This window comes from Mizuhopecten yessoensis, unplaced genomic scaffold (assembly GCF_002113885.1).
Source record: "Mizuhopecten yessoensis strain PY_sf001 unplaced genomic scaffold, ASM211388v2 scaffold10087, whole genome shotgun sequence".
Taxonomy (NCBI): Eukaryota; Metazoa; Mollusca; class Bivalvia; order Pectinida; family Pectinidae; genus Mizuhopecten; species Mizuhopecten yessoensis.
Genome location: NW_018408372.1, coordinates 207,324 through 228,267, shown reverse-complemented (window position 1 = coordinate 228,267; position 20,944 = coordinate 207,324). Strand labels below are relative to the sequence as shown.

At 35.3% G+C, this 20,944-nt stretch overlaps 1 protein-coding gene across 1 annotated transcript in view; it reads right to left on the bottom strand.

Moving 5' to 3' along the window:
- LOC110459475 (fibrocystin-L-like) overlaps positions 1-13,899 on the bottom strand; it is an 81,170-nt gene extending 67,271 nt beyond the window's left edge. The window contains exons 1-2 of the mRNA XM_021511755.1: positions 13,751-13,899; positions 96-318 (exon numbers count right to left, since the gene is read on the bottom strand). Coding sequence (XP_021367430.1) covers positions 96-318; positions 13,751-13,844 — 317 coding nt within the window. The 5' untranslated portion in view covers positions 13,845-13,899. The remainder of the gene's footprint in view (positions 1-95; positions 319-13,750) is intronic.
- Positions 13,900-20,944: the final 7,045 nt, after the last annotated feature.

The window sequence follows — 20,944 nt, the reverse complement described above, 5'->3', positions numbered from 1 at the left end:
GGGGGGGGGGGGGGGGGGGTGTCAGTACTGTTTGAATATCTAAAATAGATTCTACAAATATATAATGGGTAATGCATATTTCACAATATACGTACGGAGTGTAGCACATTATTTGTTCTGTAGTCGTTCCGTCCTGGTGGATTGTACATTTGAAGGACTGTACAGCAGACGACAATGTAACTGTGTTCCCAAGGTGTGAATCTTCGTCGTTTAAGTTAAACGAACTCTCGGCGAATCCCGAACCGTATATCGTGATCCGGGTTTGTCCAGTAAAACTGCCTCTTGTCGGGGTTATTGAGTTGACCTTGACGTCAGCCGCTGTGGAATAAGAGGCGGGAGATTTATTAAATGTAACATATATGTAATCGTAATTGAGTTTCGATTTCAGATAAGATTTGTGTACCAAGTTCATAAAACGTTTGCATCTTTAGCAAGCTTCTGGAGAGATTCAATAAAAAAGATTCGGACGATGTTAATTATAGCATATAGAATGCAAACAAAAACATGTATCACGTGATTAAAACTTCTTGCAAATTAAGAGGAAAACAAAATGTCCATGACATGAATTCATGAATTTCGAAATTTGCGATATCAGATTATGTTCTGTTTACCTGCAAGGCTGTGGCATTCATACATCTGTAAATACCTTATTATCAACACAGTTCAGTGCTTATATTTACCATTTTAGGAGTATTCATATCATATGACTTAAAATCTGTTTCATAAAAATGTATTTAAAGTTTTAAATTGCGTATGTATCGCGAATGCTTGTTAAACGACATCTTCCATGATAGGTTAACAGTATCTAAAGTTACAATAATGACGTCAACACGTGCGTTCCGGCAATTACAGTCTAATCAATGCCATCCGAACACTCTAGGATTACATGTATAAAGTGGAAGTGTGGTAAGTATGATGCAGTACTGATCTTGATACGTATCAACCATCAAAAATGATTCGGAGGAGAACTGATATTTAATATATTTTGTGTTCATGACCGAAATTGTGAATTCTATGAATGAAGTCATGTTGTGGTACGTAAATGCATGGATGATTGCTCTTAACGAAAAAAAATATCAAATAAAGAATTATTTTGGGGACCATACACATGTATGTCGAAACTGTGGGGAAAACGCTAGCTATGTAATTGTTTTCTGGGTTGACCTTCAAATGTTTTAACAAAAGATGTGGCAGATGTAAGATTTCATAATTTGCAAAGTATCTTTATTAACTATCATCATTCCATTATATGTCACATATCAGCAATATTAATCATATGGCAACTCAACGTAATTATCTGTGTTGGACTGGTAATGAGTAGTTTTGCGGTATGTCTATGCTTCTAATGGCGTCAAAAGATATGACGAATAAGTGGCAAGATATGCCGTCATAAATGTACTCCTTTTCATTTTACTCGCTGGTATTTTTTTAATAATGTTATCGAAGTGATCTACAGCTCGTTAATATATAAAAAATATAGTGTTTTGGCCTATATACAAACGTTTACAATATAGGTCTAGTTATCCACTACGCCACCTGACCATCCGACCAACATCACTAGAGCTGACAAACGGTTAAAATTAAAAAGGTGACAAAGTGGACCCACATCGCATGCATCCCGCGATGTGATGGTATACGCCCATCTTATGATCACCTTAAGTAAACGACAATTATGTCTATAATTCGTAGTTGGTCTGTAAATCACGCGCTATGCAGAGAGTTGTACAATATGGTTTGAACATTATTTATATAAATCATGCTTAACAAAATGATTGAAACTCATTCATCATACTTAAACACTTCTTAATGGTTTGTTGAAAGTCATAAATTGGGCGTTTGCCTTCTGATAATGACGTTTTGACATTAGTTTGCTAAACATTTCAAATGTGATTAACAATTTGAAATACATTCAGACGTTATTACATTACTTATTGTATACATATAATCATACCCTAATAAGATCGCACAGTAACCCGTCAATTCAGTTAACTTGCTTAGTCATTCCACATTTCATAAAGAATTATTTTGTTTGTGGCTGTGGTCTAAATATTTCCTATTACTTGCTATAAACTAACGTCCTGAACTCTGATGACGAATACATTGATGCAAAGATCAATATATCAGATACGTCAACGGTTTTAAACATTTTAATATGCATCTTCTTAGAGTAGGGTTTTTTTTCAAAATACAAGATGGCAGGAAAGTCTGGTGGTTTTCTTAGTCCAAGAGGTTTGCAGTCTTCTCCTTAAGTAGTGTTACAGTTCACGACTTATACACACTTGACTCATTATATAATTTGAAATTCACAAGCACTTCTCTTAGTTGTTTAAATTCATAAAACAATAGGTTTTACTCGCTTCCCCTTGTTTTTGAACAATAGTTTAAAGCAATTTCAACTGTTTCTGACTCTAGCGTCACCGATGATTTCTAGAAAGACAATAAAGCTGTAGGGCGAAGTGTATTTAATGTTTGCCATAATTTGTTATCAAATGGCAAGGTGCCCTCACCTGTGTGTGTTACGTTGGTCTCTCACGACTGCGTATTACGAGTGAAATGTATGAAAATTAGTCAGCATAACAGTTAATTAGAACAATTGGTCACAAAGAAACAAGACGTACTCTTTATATTACGTTTCCCTATATGACATGGGCTTCCGTAAACAGAAAGTCATCTCCGTAATCATAGCTGAGACTAGTGACCATCTCAAAGTTAAGGAAAATCTCAAGCAATGTATTGTCTATGGGAAATCTTAGACTTGAGGAAATCTCAAGAGTGGAGATGCTTTATACAAGTGGGCCCTTTTTTATGTGTGAGAGTAACATAACTCTTGAATCCTTAACTACAAATATTTCTATTCTACTGATTGTATATATGTTTTTTTTAATTTAATGGACAGTAAAAGCTGTATATGTGGTAGAACACATTCCTATGATGTCTTACTACCTATATATATGTGAAAATGATGAAGCAGTTTGTATCCAGATTCTATAAAAAGGGCGTTGTCTTGCAGAAATTACAACATTATAACAAACCTTTGTTGAACATAAACACTGTTCGACTAAATGACATTTGATTACTTGTTAAATTCACGATAATTGACGAATATACCTTTTACTATTGTTGTCAGCAAATATTGCAGAAATTGTATANGACCTCATAAATGTTGAAAAAATAAAAATCATTCCTTAAATGACGTCAAGAAAACCAGCTGTTGAAACAAATTGAAATACTTCGTATAAATGTGAAATATGGGTTACAATTACGTGTCGTTTATGTCTGTGACACAGAGTGATCGTGATCATTCGCCTATACCGTGACACATTAACCCAACTTATAAAGACGTTTTAGTATTTTTATACCTTCTTAAAATATTTTTTTTTCAACATTGTTCATGTGTGACACGCTATGCAGATAAGATGACAAGAACAAATACCATAACATAAAGATAAATCTATCTTAAAAAAGGGAATAGGTCATTGCAGTTAACTTTAACCTCGGGAAAGGATAGGCGTTGCTTTGTCAAGTAATACAGACTTTCACCTGCTGCTATAGCACGCAAATGACTAATGCGTAAGAAACTCGGTATGCATCTATTTATATATATATTGGGCAAAGAAGTAATTCCAACAGTGTGGACAAGTTTAGGTTGGTATATATATATATATATATATATATAAACTTGTGACTATGAACTGATCATGGTAAAAGATTATCATGAATAGACAATAATCATATAACGTGAAGCTTAATTAATTTAGCTCGAAATACTCATTAACACCAACACTATTAAACAGAGAAGAAGGCGAGATTACCCTAAAGAACGAGACAGGTGTTTGGTTCGTCGACCACAAGTTAGATACCCCTTTGGAATTAAGTTGTTGTGGAAGTCTCGGAATACAAAAATACACATTTCTCGACTGTAATATTGCAATATTGTAATAAGTAGTACATAGTCCAGTTTTATATATATTGATATGTTTGCATAACAAAATACGTCGAGTTTTCTACTATTCTATCGCTGAAAACGTATTCTCAAGAGGAAATAAGTTTAGCTTGTTTTAAAAGTTCAACACGTTGCGTTGTGTTTTATCGTATACATGACCATTAATAATTATTATTGACAATCTAGCTGTGTTAGTCATTACTTTCAATATTAAGCCTCAAATATTTTTTGTGTCAAAATCTAACGAATCAGAAAGCACGAGTTTATTGCGCGGACGAATATATTATCCTATACATACGTCCTCGCAATAAATGAGTGCTTTCTGATTCGTTAGAAAAACACAAGTGTGTGGTCGTCTGGCTTTTATCACATTCCTCCCGTATTTGGTAGATATCTATACAAAGATTTTATAAACTTTGATATTATTTGCAAATACCCGGAACTTTTCAGTTCGCCATGACAAGGGGATTCCCATAAAAAGTAGTTCCGGCTAGTACGGTGATACAACATCTTGTATCACACATGTGTGATACAAACCGGCAGAAAACATCAACAGAAAATTGTTGTATTACTATTGTAAGTTTACATAGGTATGTGATAAACTTTATATTTCTACTGTATATAAATGACAATTAAACCATATTTTTTTTATATAAAATGCATTTAAACTAGTATTCTTAAATAAATGTTTTCTGTCAAAACATAGAGCTTTAAGTGATTATTGTATTATGAAATAATTTACTTTTTATACCTCTTTATATACGCAAATGATTTACTGGTTTGTGTATCACACTGTGTTCATATCATGTATATCTACAAACAATGTATTTAAGTATTTATTGAGATATAACAATCGGTGATGTGATCCAACATTAAATATACTGCTATTATGTAGTTGTAGGGGGTCTTTAAAATATATGAATAAGTTTCTATCGACTTTACATTGCTTCCTGCCAGATGTTTTTAACATAGGGAAGAGCGTGAAGGTTATATAAAGTGTCTGTTTGTGATTTGATAAGTATTTCTAAAGTGTAAAACTGGTGTACTGTAATGTCCAACAATACGAATAAACATTCTTTTTCATGCGACAAACTTGAAAATTACAACATATAATAGATTCAGCTAGGGATGAGTTCTGCTTGGTTTATACGGTAAGGCATCAGTCTATAGCAACACGGGTGTCGATTGTGTTCTATAGCAAAGAGATTGAAAAGTATGACCTCTTTTACATTAGTATAGTGATACATGGAAATATAGGAATATATCTTTTTGACTTCACATTAAGGACCTATATCGTATGAGGGAAAATAGAGGGTAGGGTTGTAGTGAGACGATCGGTCCATACCCTATATCCGAGTCGTGGAGAATGTAGGGTAGGGTTTTAGTGACGATAAGTTTGTACCTATATCGGTGTGAGGGGGACTAGAGGGAATGGCTGTAACGACGATAAGTTTATACCCTATATCGGAGTCGGGGAGAATGGATGATAAGGTTGTAGTGCGATAAGTTTAGACCCTACATCGATGTCGAGGAGAATGGAGGCAGGGTTGTAGTGTAACATGTTAAGGCCCTATACCGGTGTCGGGGATAATTGAGGGAGGGGATATAATGACAAGTTCATGCCCTATACCATTGTGAGGGAGAATGCAGGACAGGTTTGTAATGACAATAAGTTTAGGCCCTATATCGATGTTAGGGAGAATGGAGGACAGGTTTGTAGTGACAATAAGGTTAGGCCATATATCGGTGTGAGGGAGAATGGACGACAGGTTTGTAGTGACAATAAGTTTAGGCCCTATATCGATGTTATGGAGAATGGAGGACAGGTTTGTAGTGACAATAAGGTTAGGCCATATATCGGTGTGAGGGAGAATGGAGGACAGATTTGTATTGACAATAAGTTCAGGCCCTATACCGGTGGGAGGGAGAACGGAGGACAGATTTGTAGTGACAATAAGTTCAGGCCCCATACCGGTGTGAGGGAGAACGGAGGACAGATTTGTAGTGACAATAAGTTCTGGCCCTATACCGGTGTGAGGGAGAACGGAGGACAGGTTTGTAGTGACAATAAGTTCAGGCCCTATACCGGTGTGAGGGAGAACGGAGGACAGGTTTGTAGTGACAATAAGTTTAGGCCATATACCGGTTTGAGGGAGAATGGAGGACAGATTTGTAGTGACAATAAGTTCAGGCCCTATACCGGTGTGAGGGAGAATGGAGGACAGATTTGTAATGACAATAAGTTCAGGTCCTATATCGATGTGGGGGAGAACGGAGAGTAGGGTTATAGTGCAATAGGATTAGACCCTATATCGGTGTGGGGGAGAATGGAGAGTAGGGTTGTAGTGCAATAAGGTTAGACCCTATATCGGTGTGGGGGAGAAAGGAGAATATGGTTGTAGTGCAATAAGGTTAGACCCTATGTCGGTGTGGGGGAAAATGGACAGTAGGGTTGTAACACAATAAGGTTAGACCCTATATCGGTGTCGGGGAGAATGGACAGTAGGGTTGTCATGCAATAAGGTTAGACCCTATATTGATATGGGGGAGAATGAACAGTAGGGTTGTAACACAATAAGGTTAGACCCTATATCGGTGTCGGGGAGAATGGACAGTAGGGTTGTAACACAATAAGGTTAGACCCTATATTGATATGGGGGAGAATGGACAGTAGGGTTGTCATGCAATAAGGTTAGACCACATATCGGTGTGGGGGAGAGTGGACAGTAGGGTTGTAACACAATAAGGTTAGACCCTATATCGATGTGGGGGAGAATGGACAGTAGGGTTGTAGTGCAATAAGGTTAGACCCTATATCGGTGTGAGGGAGAATGGAGAGTAGGGTTGTAGTGCAATAAGGTTAGACCCTATATCTGTGTGGGGGAGAAAGGACAGTAGGGTTGTAACACAATAAGGTTATACCCTATATCAGTGTCGGGGAGAATGGACAGTAAGGTCGTCATGCAATAAGGTAAGACCATATATCGGTGTCGGGGAGAATGGACAGTCTAGTAGGGGTGTAGTGCAATAAGGTTAGACCCTATATCGGGGTCGGGGAGAATGGACAGTAGGGTTGTAACACAATAAGGTTAGACCCTATATCGGTGTGAGGGAGAATGGAGAGAAGGGTTGTAGTGCAATAAGGTTAGACCATATGTCCGTGTCGGGGAGAATGGACAGTAGGGATGTAGTGCAATAAGGTTAGACCATATATCCGTGTCGGGGAGAATGGACAGTAGGGTTGTAGTGCAATAAGGTTAGACCATATATCGGTGTCGGGAAGAATGGACAGTAGGGTTGTAGTGCAATAAGGTTAGACCCTATATCGGTGTCGGGGAGAATGGACAGTCTAGTAGGGTTGTAGTGCAATAAGGTTAGACCCTATATCGATGTGAGGGAGAATGGACAGTAGGGTTGTAATGCAATAAGGTTAGACCCTATATCGATGTGAGGGAGAATTGAGAGTAGGGTTGTAGTGCAATAAGGTTACATCTGTATCGACGAGCTACGTGTATTATGTGGTGCGCAGTTTTCTGTTCTGTAATACAAGATGTAATTTACGCCAAACAATACACAAAGTAAGCATAACCTTGTATTTTACGTGTTTCTCGGTGATATATTATATGCGAATGTTTTGTAGACGGTACCAGGTCCGCGTGGTGACAGGTGTACCACGACGGAATTAGAGTCGCTCTACGCTTTTTGTGCGGCTTTACAAATCCTGCTGAGTCATCTTATGGGCGTCGACTGATCACATTCCCGGCTATTGTGATCAGGAGCAGTACCTGGAATTTGTGAACAATTTTCTTGCGCTATTTAAACTAACAAGTGAAAGTAATTTAGTTTACGATAAAGAGTCGGTGATACCTTCCCGGCGAAGTACATAGTACATTTCCATTATCAATCAAGCGGAAACTCAATAGGAAACAGACGTGATTAAATTAGAGCATAAAAATCACACAGATATCACAACCTTGTGTATTTGTTATTCACTTAACACCTAAATAACCATTAATTATTTAATCAAACTGCTAGTTAAAGGACACACCAAGAAAATAAGAATGAGAGAGTTATTTATTGTCATTTCTATATAGTTATATTCGATATTTAAAACAAATAGATGAACTTGCAACTAAAGATAAATTTAATTAACATATCATTTAAATGTTCTAAAAGAGGATAGTAGGACCACGGGGTGTCTTTGGTGTTATGCTGTTCCTATGGATAAAAGTAGGATAAGACTTAAAAATTACCTTAAAAATCCAACATCAGATAGTTTTTTTGTTTTTGTTGTGGTTTTGTTTTACAGCTGTTAGAGACAGTTTGAGTCATTTAAGGTAAAACAATACTGAAAATAGACGTTCTCGAAAAAGAATATATCAAACATAACCTAAAAAGGTTAAAATATTTTAAACATCAATTGCAAACGACCTGAATGTATAACAGGATACAATATCTTTTGTAAAAAATAACTGAATGTAAATAATAATTTATTTCAGAAACTGAATAAAAAAGTTTGTTCATAGTCGTTCGATTATGAACGTACGCAATCTATAACAACTGACAACTTTGTCAGTAAGTTTGTATTTATAAAGCAAGATGAATTGTGTTCAGAGGTGATGTAGGTTATGACGCAGACTTCACAAGTATCTTTCATCTGTTAGGTGACACTTCCCTTTATCAACGTAGATATCGTCGAGTGCACTTACCTGTATGATTGACATGTCTGATAACAATAGAATGTAAAGCATCTACGACTTCTAAAGCATGAAGTAACTGTACGCCGACATGAAATCATTATATCTTACATCACAGGGAATGTCTTTTAACTGAAATCCGTATAATTGTTATAATTAAATTACCGTTCTACGCAAGTTGTTATTCCAACATGCCACAACCAGTAATGCTCATAAACAAACCGACACAAACCGACACAATGAAAATGACATGTGTCATACATGAAAAGGGCGATTTGAGACTAACGGAACACACATACAGGTGATTGCACTTTTTAAATGTGATAATCGATACAGTAAGCCAACAAATGAATTACACTGCACCATACAGCCGTAGTGTCCTTCTAGGACTCATCGGTGATACAAGGGGCCAAACAGAGGGAAATACAAATTGTATAAAGTAATGTACGAAAGGCGGCCTAATATCGAAATAACATTTTTTTTTTATTTTTTAAAATATAAAACAAGTAATCTCAACTTATGTATATCACTTTTGTTAGACCAGATGGAAGCGCGCAGATGGTCGTAATGTGGGAGTAAACCCGAGTACCCAAAAACACACACGTGGGCGGGAAGGTGACCCATTACATTTCACTTCCGACCGGTGAATCGATCCCCGCCGTGTTAGTGAAAGACGAGTGCGCTATCCACTGCGCCACCAGAAAACCCAAAAAATGATTGCCAATATCTCCAATGATAAACGAGCCCCGCCTTAGACAGAACATCCCAATTTTACTCTGAATAATTAAGAGCAAGAAATCCAACATTATTATTTCTGAATCAGTACTTAAAGGTTTCATTCCTCCCCTAATAAAGGGTTACGAGAGCCCTCGGGAAACAACGGGTTGAACATGTCAAGGAAACAGATCTATAGTATGTGTACAATGTTTCATCTAAATAACAAGTAATTATTTTAGAAACAAAAAGGTGGGATATTCTGATTGCCTTATCAACGATGTCTTTCAATGTAATATTTAACTAATATACAGATATTAAACCATGAAACTAAATTGCTACAAAATGCATTAAACATCAAACATTGGTGATTATTGTACAATTTTAAAATTGAAAATTAATACAAACAAAAACTTGTTTTCTCAGAGCAATGAATTATAGGTGTACGCTCAATGAAAAGAGTTAGAAAGTGTAGACTCATTCCCGGTAAAGAACGCGTTTGGCTAAAAAATAAATGGCAGATCAAACCCCAACTTACTGCATTTGTTAACTGTCAAAATCTTATATGTAAATATATTCATTTATACACACTGATAGCACTTGCAATTTAAATGCTTTTATATAAATAAATACTTGGACTATATTTTCAACCATTGCAAATTTGAATAGCGAATATTTCATTTATCATGCATACTCGTTTTATGCTATAGAGGAACTGATATAAAATTTGTCAAAGCTGTTTTTCTCGCTTTATCTAGTGCATATCCAACTTATAAACAGTTTATTCGATATTTTCCCTCAATTAAAATATATAAGTGGTCGTTATCTTGAATTAACAGGATATTTTTGCAAACAGTAGAGAATTGAGACTGTGAAAACAGCATCCTGTTTTAGAAGACGAGGACCACTTCTTCGGTCACACTCAGTATACCTAACTCAGAGACTAATTGCTAGCAATGACTCCACAATATTAAAAACAATTAAATATTACATTTGTGTTTTCAGGTGATATAAAACTTATACGTGGTTCCCGATTTCTTCATTAGACAGTCGCGAAAACCCGCGGCAGAGTATAATTGTGTTCCATCCGAGTAAGTGTACTGTTCTATCGCAAACACTTCTTCAATTATGTTGCAAACATTGTCATTCGCGTTATAGTAATTGCAGAACAAGAGCAATAAAATGTGTAATTGAGTTAAGATCTTTTCTGGCAGTAGATGATATATTACCTAAGATGGTAGTCAACTGTCTTTATCATCAATTCCCTTAGGTATGTGTTTTATTTAGAAGCTGATCTAAAACCTGTCAAAGCTATTTGTTTCCTTTTAGTAGTGTACATCCTACCCATCAACGATAAATATATAAAGTTGTATGCTTAATTAAAAAAATCGTGGACCTTATCTTAAATTAGACTCTGATTCCTTAAAACCGACATTACTTTTTACGTTATCTTGCCATTTCATCTGTGCATTAGCTAAATCTGTTTATTTTGTCCCGATGTGTTTTAATTATCTCCACATTCCCTGTTGATGGTTATATATGTATTATTATATCTGATTGTCATTTGTGTACCACCAAATGGTCTACCGATTTAACTAATTAATTCTGGTTCTAAGTGACCGGGATTGCTGATGCGTCCAAGCTGTATCAATGACAAATGAATTTCTAACTGAAGTAAATGATTCTAAAAATAATGAACATTAAACTGATTCTTAGTTCGTTTCTTTCATACCCCCCCCCCCAAAAAAAAAAAAAAAAAAAAAAAAACCAACGGAGAGTAGAATTGGGTTCTTAACATGTGCATATATTGTCTTAAATCAAATTATTACTCTTAGTATTTGCAATGTAGTTATTATGTGATACAAATATTGTCATTCAATTAAAATTAAAATCTGCATTTTCTTCAGTCAAAGCTGTCACCCTTTGATAAAAAAAACCACCACAAAAATATTTTAAAATCCAAACATTTCTTTTTAATCTAAATAAACCTTATAATTGGGCTTACAAGGCTCGATACAACTCTATTTAAATACAAGTCGACTGACTGGCTTGTTACCTGTCAAGTTATCCTTGAATAGATATTTATTTATACACACCGATGTCATTTACCACGTAAACAAGACATGTCAGTATAAACGATGAATCCAATAAATACCTGGACTACATGTAGACAATAAAGGGTATGTTTCCGAAATTAATTTTGTTATTATTTTGACAGCAATTAATATATTACGTAAGGCGCTATTCAATTACCTCAATCGTGAATACCTGTACGTATGGGTTCCATTTAGCAGCTGATCTAATACATGTCAACGCTGTTTTCTCATTTTCTGAATCGCGTATCTAACTTATCTACTCGCAATATATAATGTTGTGTACGCAGTGCAACTATTTGTGGACGAAATCTTGAATTAGCAATAGAGTTTGTAAGAAAACTAGTAGGGAGTTGACACTTCATCAACTGTCCTTTTATAGAAGCATGCACTGTTTCAGGTATAGTCTCGACATATTTTAAAATCAATAAGCACTACTGTCAATGACTCAACAATATTTAGCAAACAATGAAATATTTACTTCTTATTCTTCAGATGATGTGAAACTAACTTTGTTCATCTTGTTATATTAATTGTAAGCAGTCGTAAAATCACAGGGCAAAACACACATCCTAATTCCAAACACTTCTGTTAGTATGTTGCAAGCCTTGTAATTTGCCATGAGGGAAAGAATTAGCAAGACAATACATAATTGAATTAATACTTTTGAGTGCGAGTCTTACTTTATTAGGAACTAGTTGATGAAAACTATGTTTGTTCTTAATCTATAACCCTGCAATTAACGGGGTATACAACTGATAGGTTAAATTGTTTAGGACTTTTACGTTATTTGATTAAGATATGCATGTTTAAGGAATCAAAGTCGTCATCCCGAGATAATACACAAAACTGTCAACAATTTCTTACATTTCTCTAGTTTCGTAATAGATTTTAATTCACCTGTAAGAAAATCAGACTTGGTACAACTACATTAATAGAATAGTCGACTGACTGGCCTAATCATCTGGCAAGCTTCTAACTGTATATCTATCTATTCCTACCGACGTCACTTACCATTGATAGCGGAGATGTTCTTATGACCGTTGAATGAAATAAATACCTGGACTATATATTAACAATAAAGAGCATACTACATTATATTTTTATTTATTAATTTACTTTTGGCAGCAATTGGTTTATTACGTAAGGTGTTATTAAATTACCTTTTTCGTGAATACCCTAACGTACGTGTTTTATTTAGAAGCTGATCCAAGATCTGTTTAATTAATATGTCACTCATATCAATGCATGCTGACTAAACAAAGGGAGATGACTTATATGAGCTGTAAGTTTGCTGTCAAATCCCTATTTCACTATGTATGTTGTACCAGTATTGCTGTCTAACGGAATAAAATATTTTTTAAACTAACATCTGTCAACGCTGTATTTATGAAGCGCATATCTAACTTAACAACCTTTCTTATAACTATGATGTTGTACACTTAACTCTAAATATCTGTCCGTAACCTTGAATTACCACGGAGATTGTACAAACAAAACACCATATAGAATTGAAACAATGTCACCATTATCCAGTTATAGAAGAAAATTGATGTTTCTTCTGGTATTGTAAAAATACATTGGCAAACGTTGTAGAACCTATAAGATTTCGACACTTTTAATTGACACGCTAACCATAAATAGCATCTTTCATTTCAACTATGCATTATGTTTATTAATAAATTAGTTTTTCTTCTTGATTCATTTCCTTTTGTACAGGGTCCTAGGTGACCGAAGTTGCCGATGGCCGTTAGGCAAAAACTAAGAAGTATATTAACAATACATAACTAATAAATGAATTTCAAAGTATGATGAATGACTCTACGATGTGCATCAATATTTTTTTCATTTTGTTTTTAGATTATATGAAACTTTTTTTAGTTCGTCCCTTTTCATGACATTCACAAAATCCGAGAAGAGTGGAATAAGATGTTGTTTAGTTTAAATTATGTATTGTTCAAACTGTAATCTGATGATGATATATGTATTGTTGTTTCCATTGAAGGTAGTACGTACAAAAAGTTAGCTACAATAAGTTATAAGATACCGTGTTTGATTCACATCTCTGAGGGCGTGTCTTAGTTAGTGTGTTGCTTATTGAGACGATCTTTGTGTTAGATTTACAAAACTCTGCAGTCATTAAAGGTACAAAAGATGGTTTGATTTGGTTAAAAGTTTAATGTAACTATTCATATTTGTTAAAGAAACTAAAAGTGATAGAAATAATAAGTAGATTGATTGAATACAAATTTACATACATTAAAGTACAGAGAAATAAATATATTTAATTTGTTCAGACTTACCCTGTATATAGCTGAAAGCAAAGACTGCCGACAAAAGGCACAAAAGAGGTGCATTGCTCCGCCACGGGGGTCCCATCGTGTTAGATGTCTCCATCACACATGATACGTATATAATAGTCTTGTTATACTCTAACGAATCTACCCAGGACTTCACCTGATCAGGTGACTAGTGACAGTGACTAGCTACCCAAAAATATACCTGATAAATAAGACGTATTGTCCAATAGGTAGGCATGCTATGCTTCGATAATCATTTCTTATACTGCTAGTACAATTATTAACCCGAAAAGCAAAACCAGGGCCAGATGCACGAACAATAAAGATATTTCAGTATATCATTTTCCACCGTGTTCAATAAAGCGTAGTATACAATTTTTTGTGATCGTGTGAATCGTCCCCGAATGAAGCTGTACGTAGCAATACGACTACAGTATATCACACATACAGTGTACAGTTTATCCATTGAAGTTGTGTAAAATAGGACGCAGTGCATTATTCTGAAATAGCCTTAATGCTTAAACGAAAAGGATAAGAAAAGCACACATTTAAGAAAACAAGTTAACAATACTTTTTGATACCACAATTTCTTGTCTCGGGTGTTAAATGCATCGTTAGCTTCAAATCATTTAAAAAGCCTTGTCAAAACTATACTTTGTTCAGGTACGTGAATACCACATTATACAAGGTATCATAATTATGCTTGCTGAAGATCCTGGTTCAACCCATTATGACAATATCCGTCATTCTAATGCTGGACCTCAGTATGGCTTAAGCTGGGGATGCCAGATATTTCTACACATACTGTATAAACAGTATTCGACTACATAAAGAGGTAATGTAAGTCACCCCGAGACCCCTAACACACGCCCAGCATATTTAGTTCAAGGCAAGGTTCACTTGGTTGTATAGACAGGTACCAGTGTACATTTAGGACAGCTAGGGATACCATGTATAGTCGCTAAACAACGAAACCATGTGAATTTGGAATAATTTATTTATATTAAATTGGAGTGTAAATTAAACACGAATAAATTTATGAATAGAAACTATTGCAGGGCGGATCCAGAGATTAACCCAACATGTTTTTTAACCTTGGGGGAGGGGGTAAACAAATTAGGACGGGTGCCTAGGGATACACAACAGCCAGGGTCAAATGAGGACGGATGCCTAGAGAGACACAACAGCCAGTGTCAAATGAGGACGAGCGCCAAGGGAGACACAACAACCAGGGTCAAATGAGGACAGGTGCCTAGGGAGACACAACAGCCAGGGTCAAATGAGGACGGATGCCTAGGGAGACACAACAGCCAGGGTCAAATGAGGACGAGCGCCTAGGGAGACATAACCGGAGAGAGAAGGTAGACTGGAAAGAATAAAGACAGGGGGGAGATAGGAAACCAAAAAAATTCCAAAGTGTCGCAACAGGGGCAGCAGCAGCAGATAGATAAATGTTTCTCTAGATCTGTCCAGTTTTGCCACTTAAAAGCAACAGTCCTTCAGTTATAAACATAAAAGTTGTAGGGAAATGGACGAAACGGAAACGTTCGTCGGTGTTACAATGGGTGGAGAAACTACATTTTCGATGCATAATGCCTCGTACGCAAAAACACAAGAATACTCGGAGCCTGTAGAAGTATCGAAGTGATGACAACGCACTATCTAGTATGGTTGATTATGAAGTGATGTAACGGTTGGTCGATCCATTCCCACTGTTTATATAATTATACTGAAACGATTTGTTTTTACACTGTCGATATTTTTGTTTGCCTACCAATTTGATCAATTTATCAAAAGTAAGATTTTAAACAAACCATGTTTAAAAGCAATTATTGCAAGGTATTACCTCTCCATGTAAGTATAGCATGACAAGCACTTTAGAGAAATGTGGTGAAACACCTGGTGTAATTACGGTTTTACGTCAGCTAAAGTCACACGAAAACAGAGCGGTAAGTAAATATATACACCACTAGTTACATGTACTGTATGTACACACTGTGTAGCTTAAGTTTCGAACTATCAAAATAGAACTAGTATTACTATAAAATGACCTAATACTGTATGTCCCCCACGTTTTCATCTGTTCCCTACGACACACCCCCTCCCCCCCCCCTTCCCCCCAAAAAACTCAACTCATTTATGATATCTAAAACAAGAATAGCCATCTAGATATATAAAAAAAAAAAAACATTTTCATAAAAAGAATTTATTTCTCAATTCTCCATATGACTAGAGTTCAGCACATTTGAGATTACATTAGATGCATATCTGTCATCACATAGTATCACGTGCACGGTTCTGCACAATCATTAACAACACTATCTAGTCTATGTACATAGAGCTACACTTGGGTAGCATTCTTCACTCACACCTGACAAGTCTCGGGAGAAAAGGATATTTGATTTCAAACTTACGTTATATCGTATTGAATAACCAATGCCATTTTAATGGTACTTTGCATACGTATTTACATCATAATATGTATAAACATTGTATAATATGTAATTAAGTACTCAAAACTTAATAGCAGTAATCAGCCAGTCTATTTCAACGATGGCACCGAAATAACATGTACATGTGTATTATACCTCATCAGCAACATCTGTCTATTTAATGTAGTATAAGGTATTTTTTCTGATTTTCCCTATTAGTTCCTTTACTCCACTATGTAATTCCGAATTCTTTAATTACCTAAACACTTCATAATGACAAAACATATCTGATTAATTAATATGTTAATTCACTGTATTTTGGAATTAAAATATATTCGAACATAGCACTTTCACGTGTATTCAAATAAAATAAACTTCAGAATGCATAAACCCCATCGAAATTATTTTCCCGTATTTATCCACAATGATATGAACTATCGCATGCGTATTTAGTAAGACATAACTTAATTTACAATTGGATAGAAACCAGTATTGAATAACATAGAAAACAGCTTTTAAACCCAAGTACGTTCTGGTATGCATGTCATGTTCTTTTCATATTAATTAAGACAAGTAAATGAGATCATGGCAGTGTGCTGACGTAATGTAGATAATATATATGATCAGGATGGTGACATTAAACATTCATTGTCCGAGAAAAACAATTAACGAACTCTCGCGTACATTTCTGGTTATGTGTAAAAAAACGACAATGAACTTGTTTCCATTTCATATTAACTAATATGCAATAAATCAAACTGAAATTGTCATTTTAACTAAGCAGACCCCTCAACAAATGCAAATATAAGTGTTATTTCCAAAATTGATCACTCATTTCAGATATCGTATTATCAAATGCATAAACGTAGTTTAAAACAACTGAATTTACAATTCAGTTTTCCTTACTTTCTCGTGAAACGAGAATGTGAAACAGCACAGGCTTGACGATTCTTTTTCTCTAACCCCGTTGGCCCCGTCATATAAGTAACTTTGATGTTATTGCAATGCATTGTTGAATCATGCAATTCTAATGCCCGAGAAGTGAGGAATCACATTATCTTGACCCTATGGCAAATGGCGGATTTCTCCCCCACTAGACAGAGCATCCACACTTCAGGCCAGGTCAAGCATTTAACGTCTTATCTTAAGAGTAAAACAGAGGGGATTTCACATACATAACAATAAGATGACGTCATAACAACACTGCATGAATGTCACGCCAACAATAGCATATTACGTAAGATAACTAAACACGTTTGCTGTTAAACCATGCCATAAACGCTTGTTCCATGAAATAACTTCTTGTGTTTGAGGTGGAAGAAAAATAAGCATTCCCCGCATTTACAGCAAGACAAGACAAATCTCAACCCTTAGGTAATGTTAAACGCTAATTAATTGTTTAGCATTCGTCAAAACATCAGGCTAGACATATGCTTTCATAAAATGGACATCAGCATGCAGAATAACGCAACCAGATCAATTTTCTCAACTCATTCACCCCTGAAATTTCATAACGGACTATTTCAACCTTTGAATTGGAAGAGTTTAAATGTGACTTCAGGGCAAATGAGTTACATGTGTGTGACCAGTTGTCTAAAGCCTAATCATTACTAGCTTAACTTTCATGCATTCTCGACGCTTACTTCATAGTTTTACTTCAAGCTGATTTTTACATGTGCATTTTACGATATTTAAACAGCATTTTGTTCTTTCATGTTTTATTGCCTCTAACGACTCAATTTCATTGCAGTAGATTGTATTTGTAGCTGTTTCAGCATTAATTGAAACTTCCAGCATTTCCTGTGGTTGCGATTGCTGGTTACTTGTACAGATTACACAATAAAGCGGCTTGGATTTCAAGTTCCTGAATTTAATGTAATGTATCAGCTGAACTTAGGTTGATTTGTATTGGTTCAACTGTATGTAGTTGCAGATAAGAAATAACAGCCACAGAATCAGTAACGCAAACTATTTGTTTCGTTCTGTTGAATATGATTAAGAGAACATATTTCATTAATGATACATTCTTATATTAGTTACAACATAAAAATCGACAATACACGTTAAGTTCTTTAATATGATAATAATATAGCATACTACATTTTACTGACTTATCAGAACATAAAACCGTGTCTGGTGAGTAGTTGATCCATACTTATTTTCATTCTCATACCTTAAACTGGTAGTTGAAGAGTACCACAAAGTTGAAGCAGGGTATCACCATTTTCACTACCATAACATAAATGCTAAAGCCCGCAACCTACATTATAATGTCACTAATTAGTGACTGCTTTACACAGATCATAACTCGCTATGCTTTCTACGGAAATAAAACCATGAAATTTGAGTATTTTGAAAACGGGGGGGGGGGGGGGGGGGGGTGAAAACGCGAACAATGCCCAAACACGGGACTTGCACGCTATCAATCCTAAAATGTAATCATATTGAAATGTAAACAAACATCAAAATGTGTATGAATACCTTGACAAAGTAGAAACTCTATGCCAGAAAACATTCCTTGCGCTTGCTTCATCTATAATCATATAATGGAGTGGACCAAAACTCCAGAGAACAGCTTTGACTGTTCTTTGAGAATATAACTAAAGGATTGAAACAATTTACATTAAGCGATCCACGTCATTCTCAAGATGCAACGCTTAATTCATTCCTCATTATTTAGCTTCTCTATTCCTTTCGTACGGTAGTATTTGGTGGAGGAAAATACACTTTTTCAACATAAACAAAATATTGACAATGTGCTAAAATTAAGAGCGGAAATAAAATTGAAATGGCACAGATCATTATTATGTCATATTTTCACGTTTTATAACAGCTATAAATTAGGTCAGACAAAGACATGGTTAAGACGAAGGAGCCGCTGAACTAACATTACACCTGAAAGGGGAGATGTGGAGTCATTGACATCCAAGGCTGCATCAATGCGTTATCCTTTGTCAAGTCTAGTGCTTCTACGTCTTCCATGGAGTGTAGGTAAGCGACCACAACCGTGATATTTCCATTTTGAACACAGGTATGTCCAATAACTATGTACGTCTTCCACGAAGTGTAGGTAAGCAACCACAACCGTGATATTTCCTTTTTGAACACTTAATAGGTATGTCCAATAACTATGTATGTCTTCCATGAAGTGTAGGTAAGCGACCACAACCGTGATATTTCCATTTTGAACACTTAATAGGTACAATAACTATGTACGTCTTCCATGAAGTGTAGGTAAGCGACCACAACTGTGATATTTCCATTTTGAACACTTAATAGGTATGTCCAATAACTATGTACAAAATCATGGTTTCCAGAAGATCAATGCATTTTCTACAGCAAAGACTCATAACATTAACGTCCCTACACCAACCTGTAATGTAGTCATCAACTAATACTTTACGTGATATTTCCATTTTGAACACTTAATAGGTATGTCCAATAACTATGTACAAAATCATGGTTTCCAGAAGATCAATGCATTTTCTACAGCAAAGTCTCATAACATTAACGTCCCTACACCAACCTTTAATGTAGTCATCAACTAATACTTTAATGCCTGTAATGTAGTCATCAACTAATACTTTAACACCTGTAATGTGGTCTTCAACTTATACTTTAACACCTGTAATGTAGTCATCAACTTATACTTTGACGCCTGTAATGTTGTCATCAACTTATACTTTAACACCTGTAATGTGGTCATCAACTAATACTTTAGCGCCTGTAATGTAGTCATCGACTAATACTTTAACACCTGCAATGTAGTCATCAACTAATTCTTTTACACCTGTAATGTAGTCATGAACTAATACTTTAACACCTTTAATGAAGTCATCAACTAATACTTTAACTCCGGTAATGTAGTCATCAACTATTACCTTAACACCTGTAATGTAGTCGTCAACTGATACTTTAACACATGTAATGTTGTCATAAACTTATACTTTAATGCCTGTAATGTAGTAATCAACTAATACTTTAACACCAGTAATGTAGTCATCAACTATTACCTTAACACCTGTAATGTAGTCATGAACTAATACTTTAACACCTTTAATGAAGTCATCAACTAATACTTTTACACTTGTAATGTAGTCATCAACTGATTCTTTAACGCCTGTAATATAGTCAACTAATACTTTAACACATGTAATGTTGTCATAAACTTATACTTTAATGCCTGTAATGTAGTAATCAACTAATACTTTAACGACTGTAATGTAGTCATCAACAAATACTTTAACACCTGTAAAGTATTAGTTGATGACAACATTACAGGGGTCAAAGTATAAGTTGATGACTACATGACAGGCGTTAAAGTATTAGCTGATGACTACATTACAGGCATTAAAGTATTTGTTGATGACTACATTACAGGCATTAGAGTATAAGTTGATGACTACCTTACAGGTGTTAAAGTATTAATTGATGACTACATTACAGGTCTTAAAGTATAAGTTGATGACTGCATTACAGGTATTAAAGTATTAGTTGATGACTACGTTACAGGTGTTAAAGTATTAATTGATGACTACATTACAGGCCTTAACGTAGACATCAACTGATACTTTAACGCCTGTAATATAGTCAACTAATACTTTAACACCTGCAATGTAGTCATCAACTAATGCTTTAACGCCTGTAATGTATTCATCAACTTATACTTTAACACGTGTAATGTAGTCATCAACTGATTCTTTAACGCCTGTAATGTAATCATCAACTAATACTTTAATACCTGTAATGCAGTCATCAACTGATA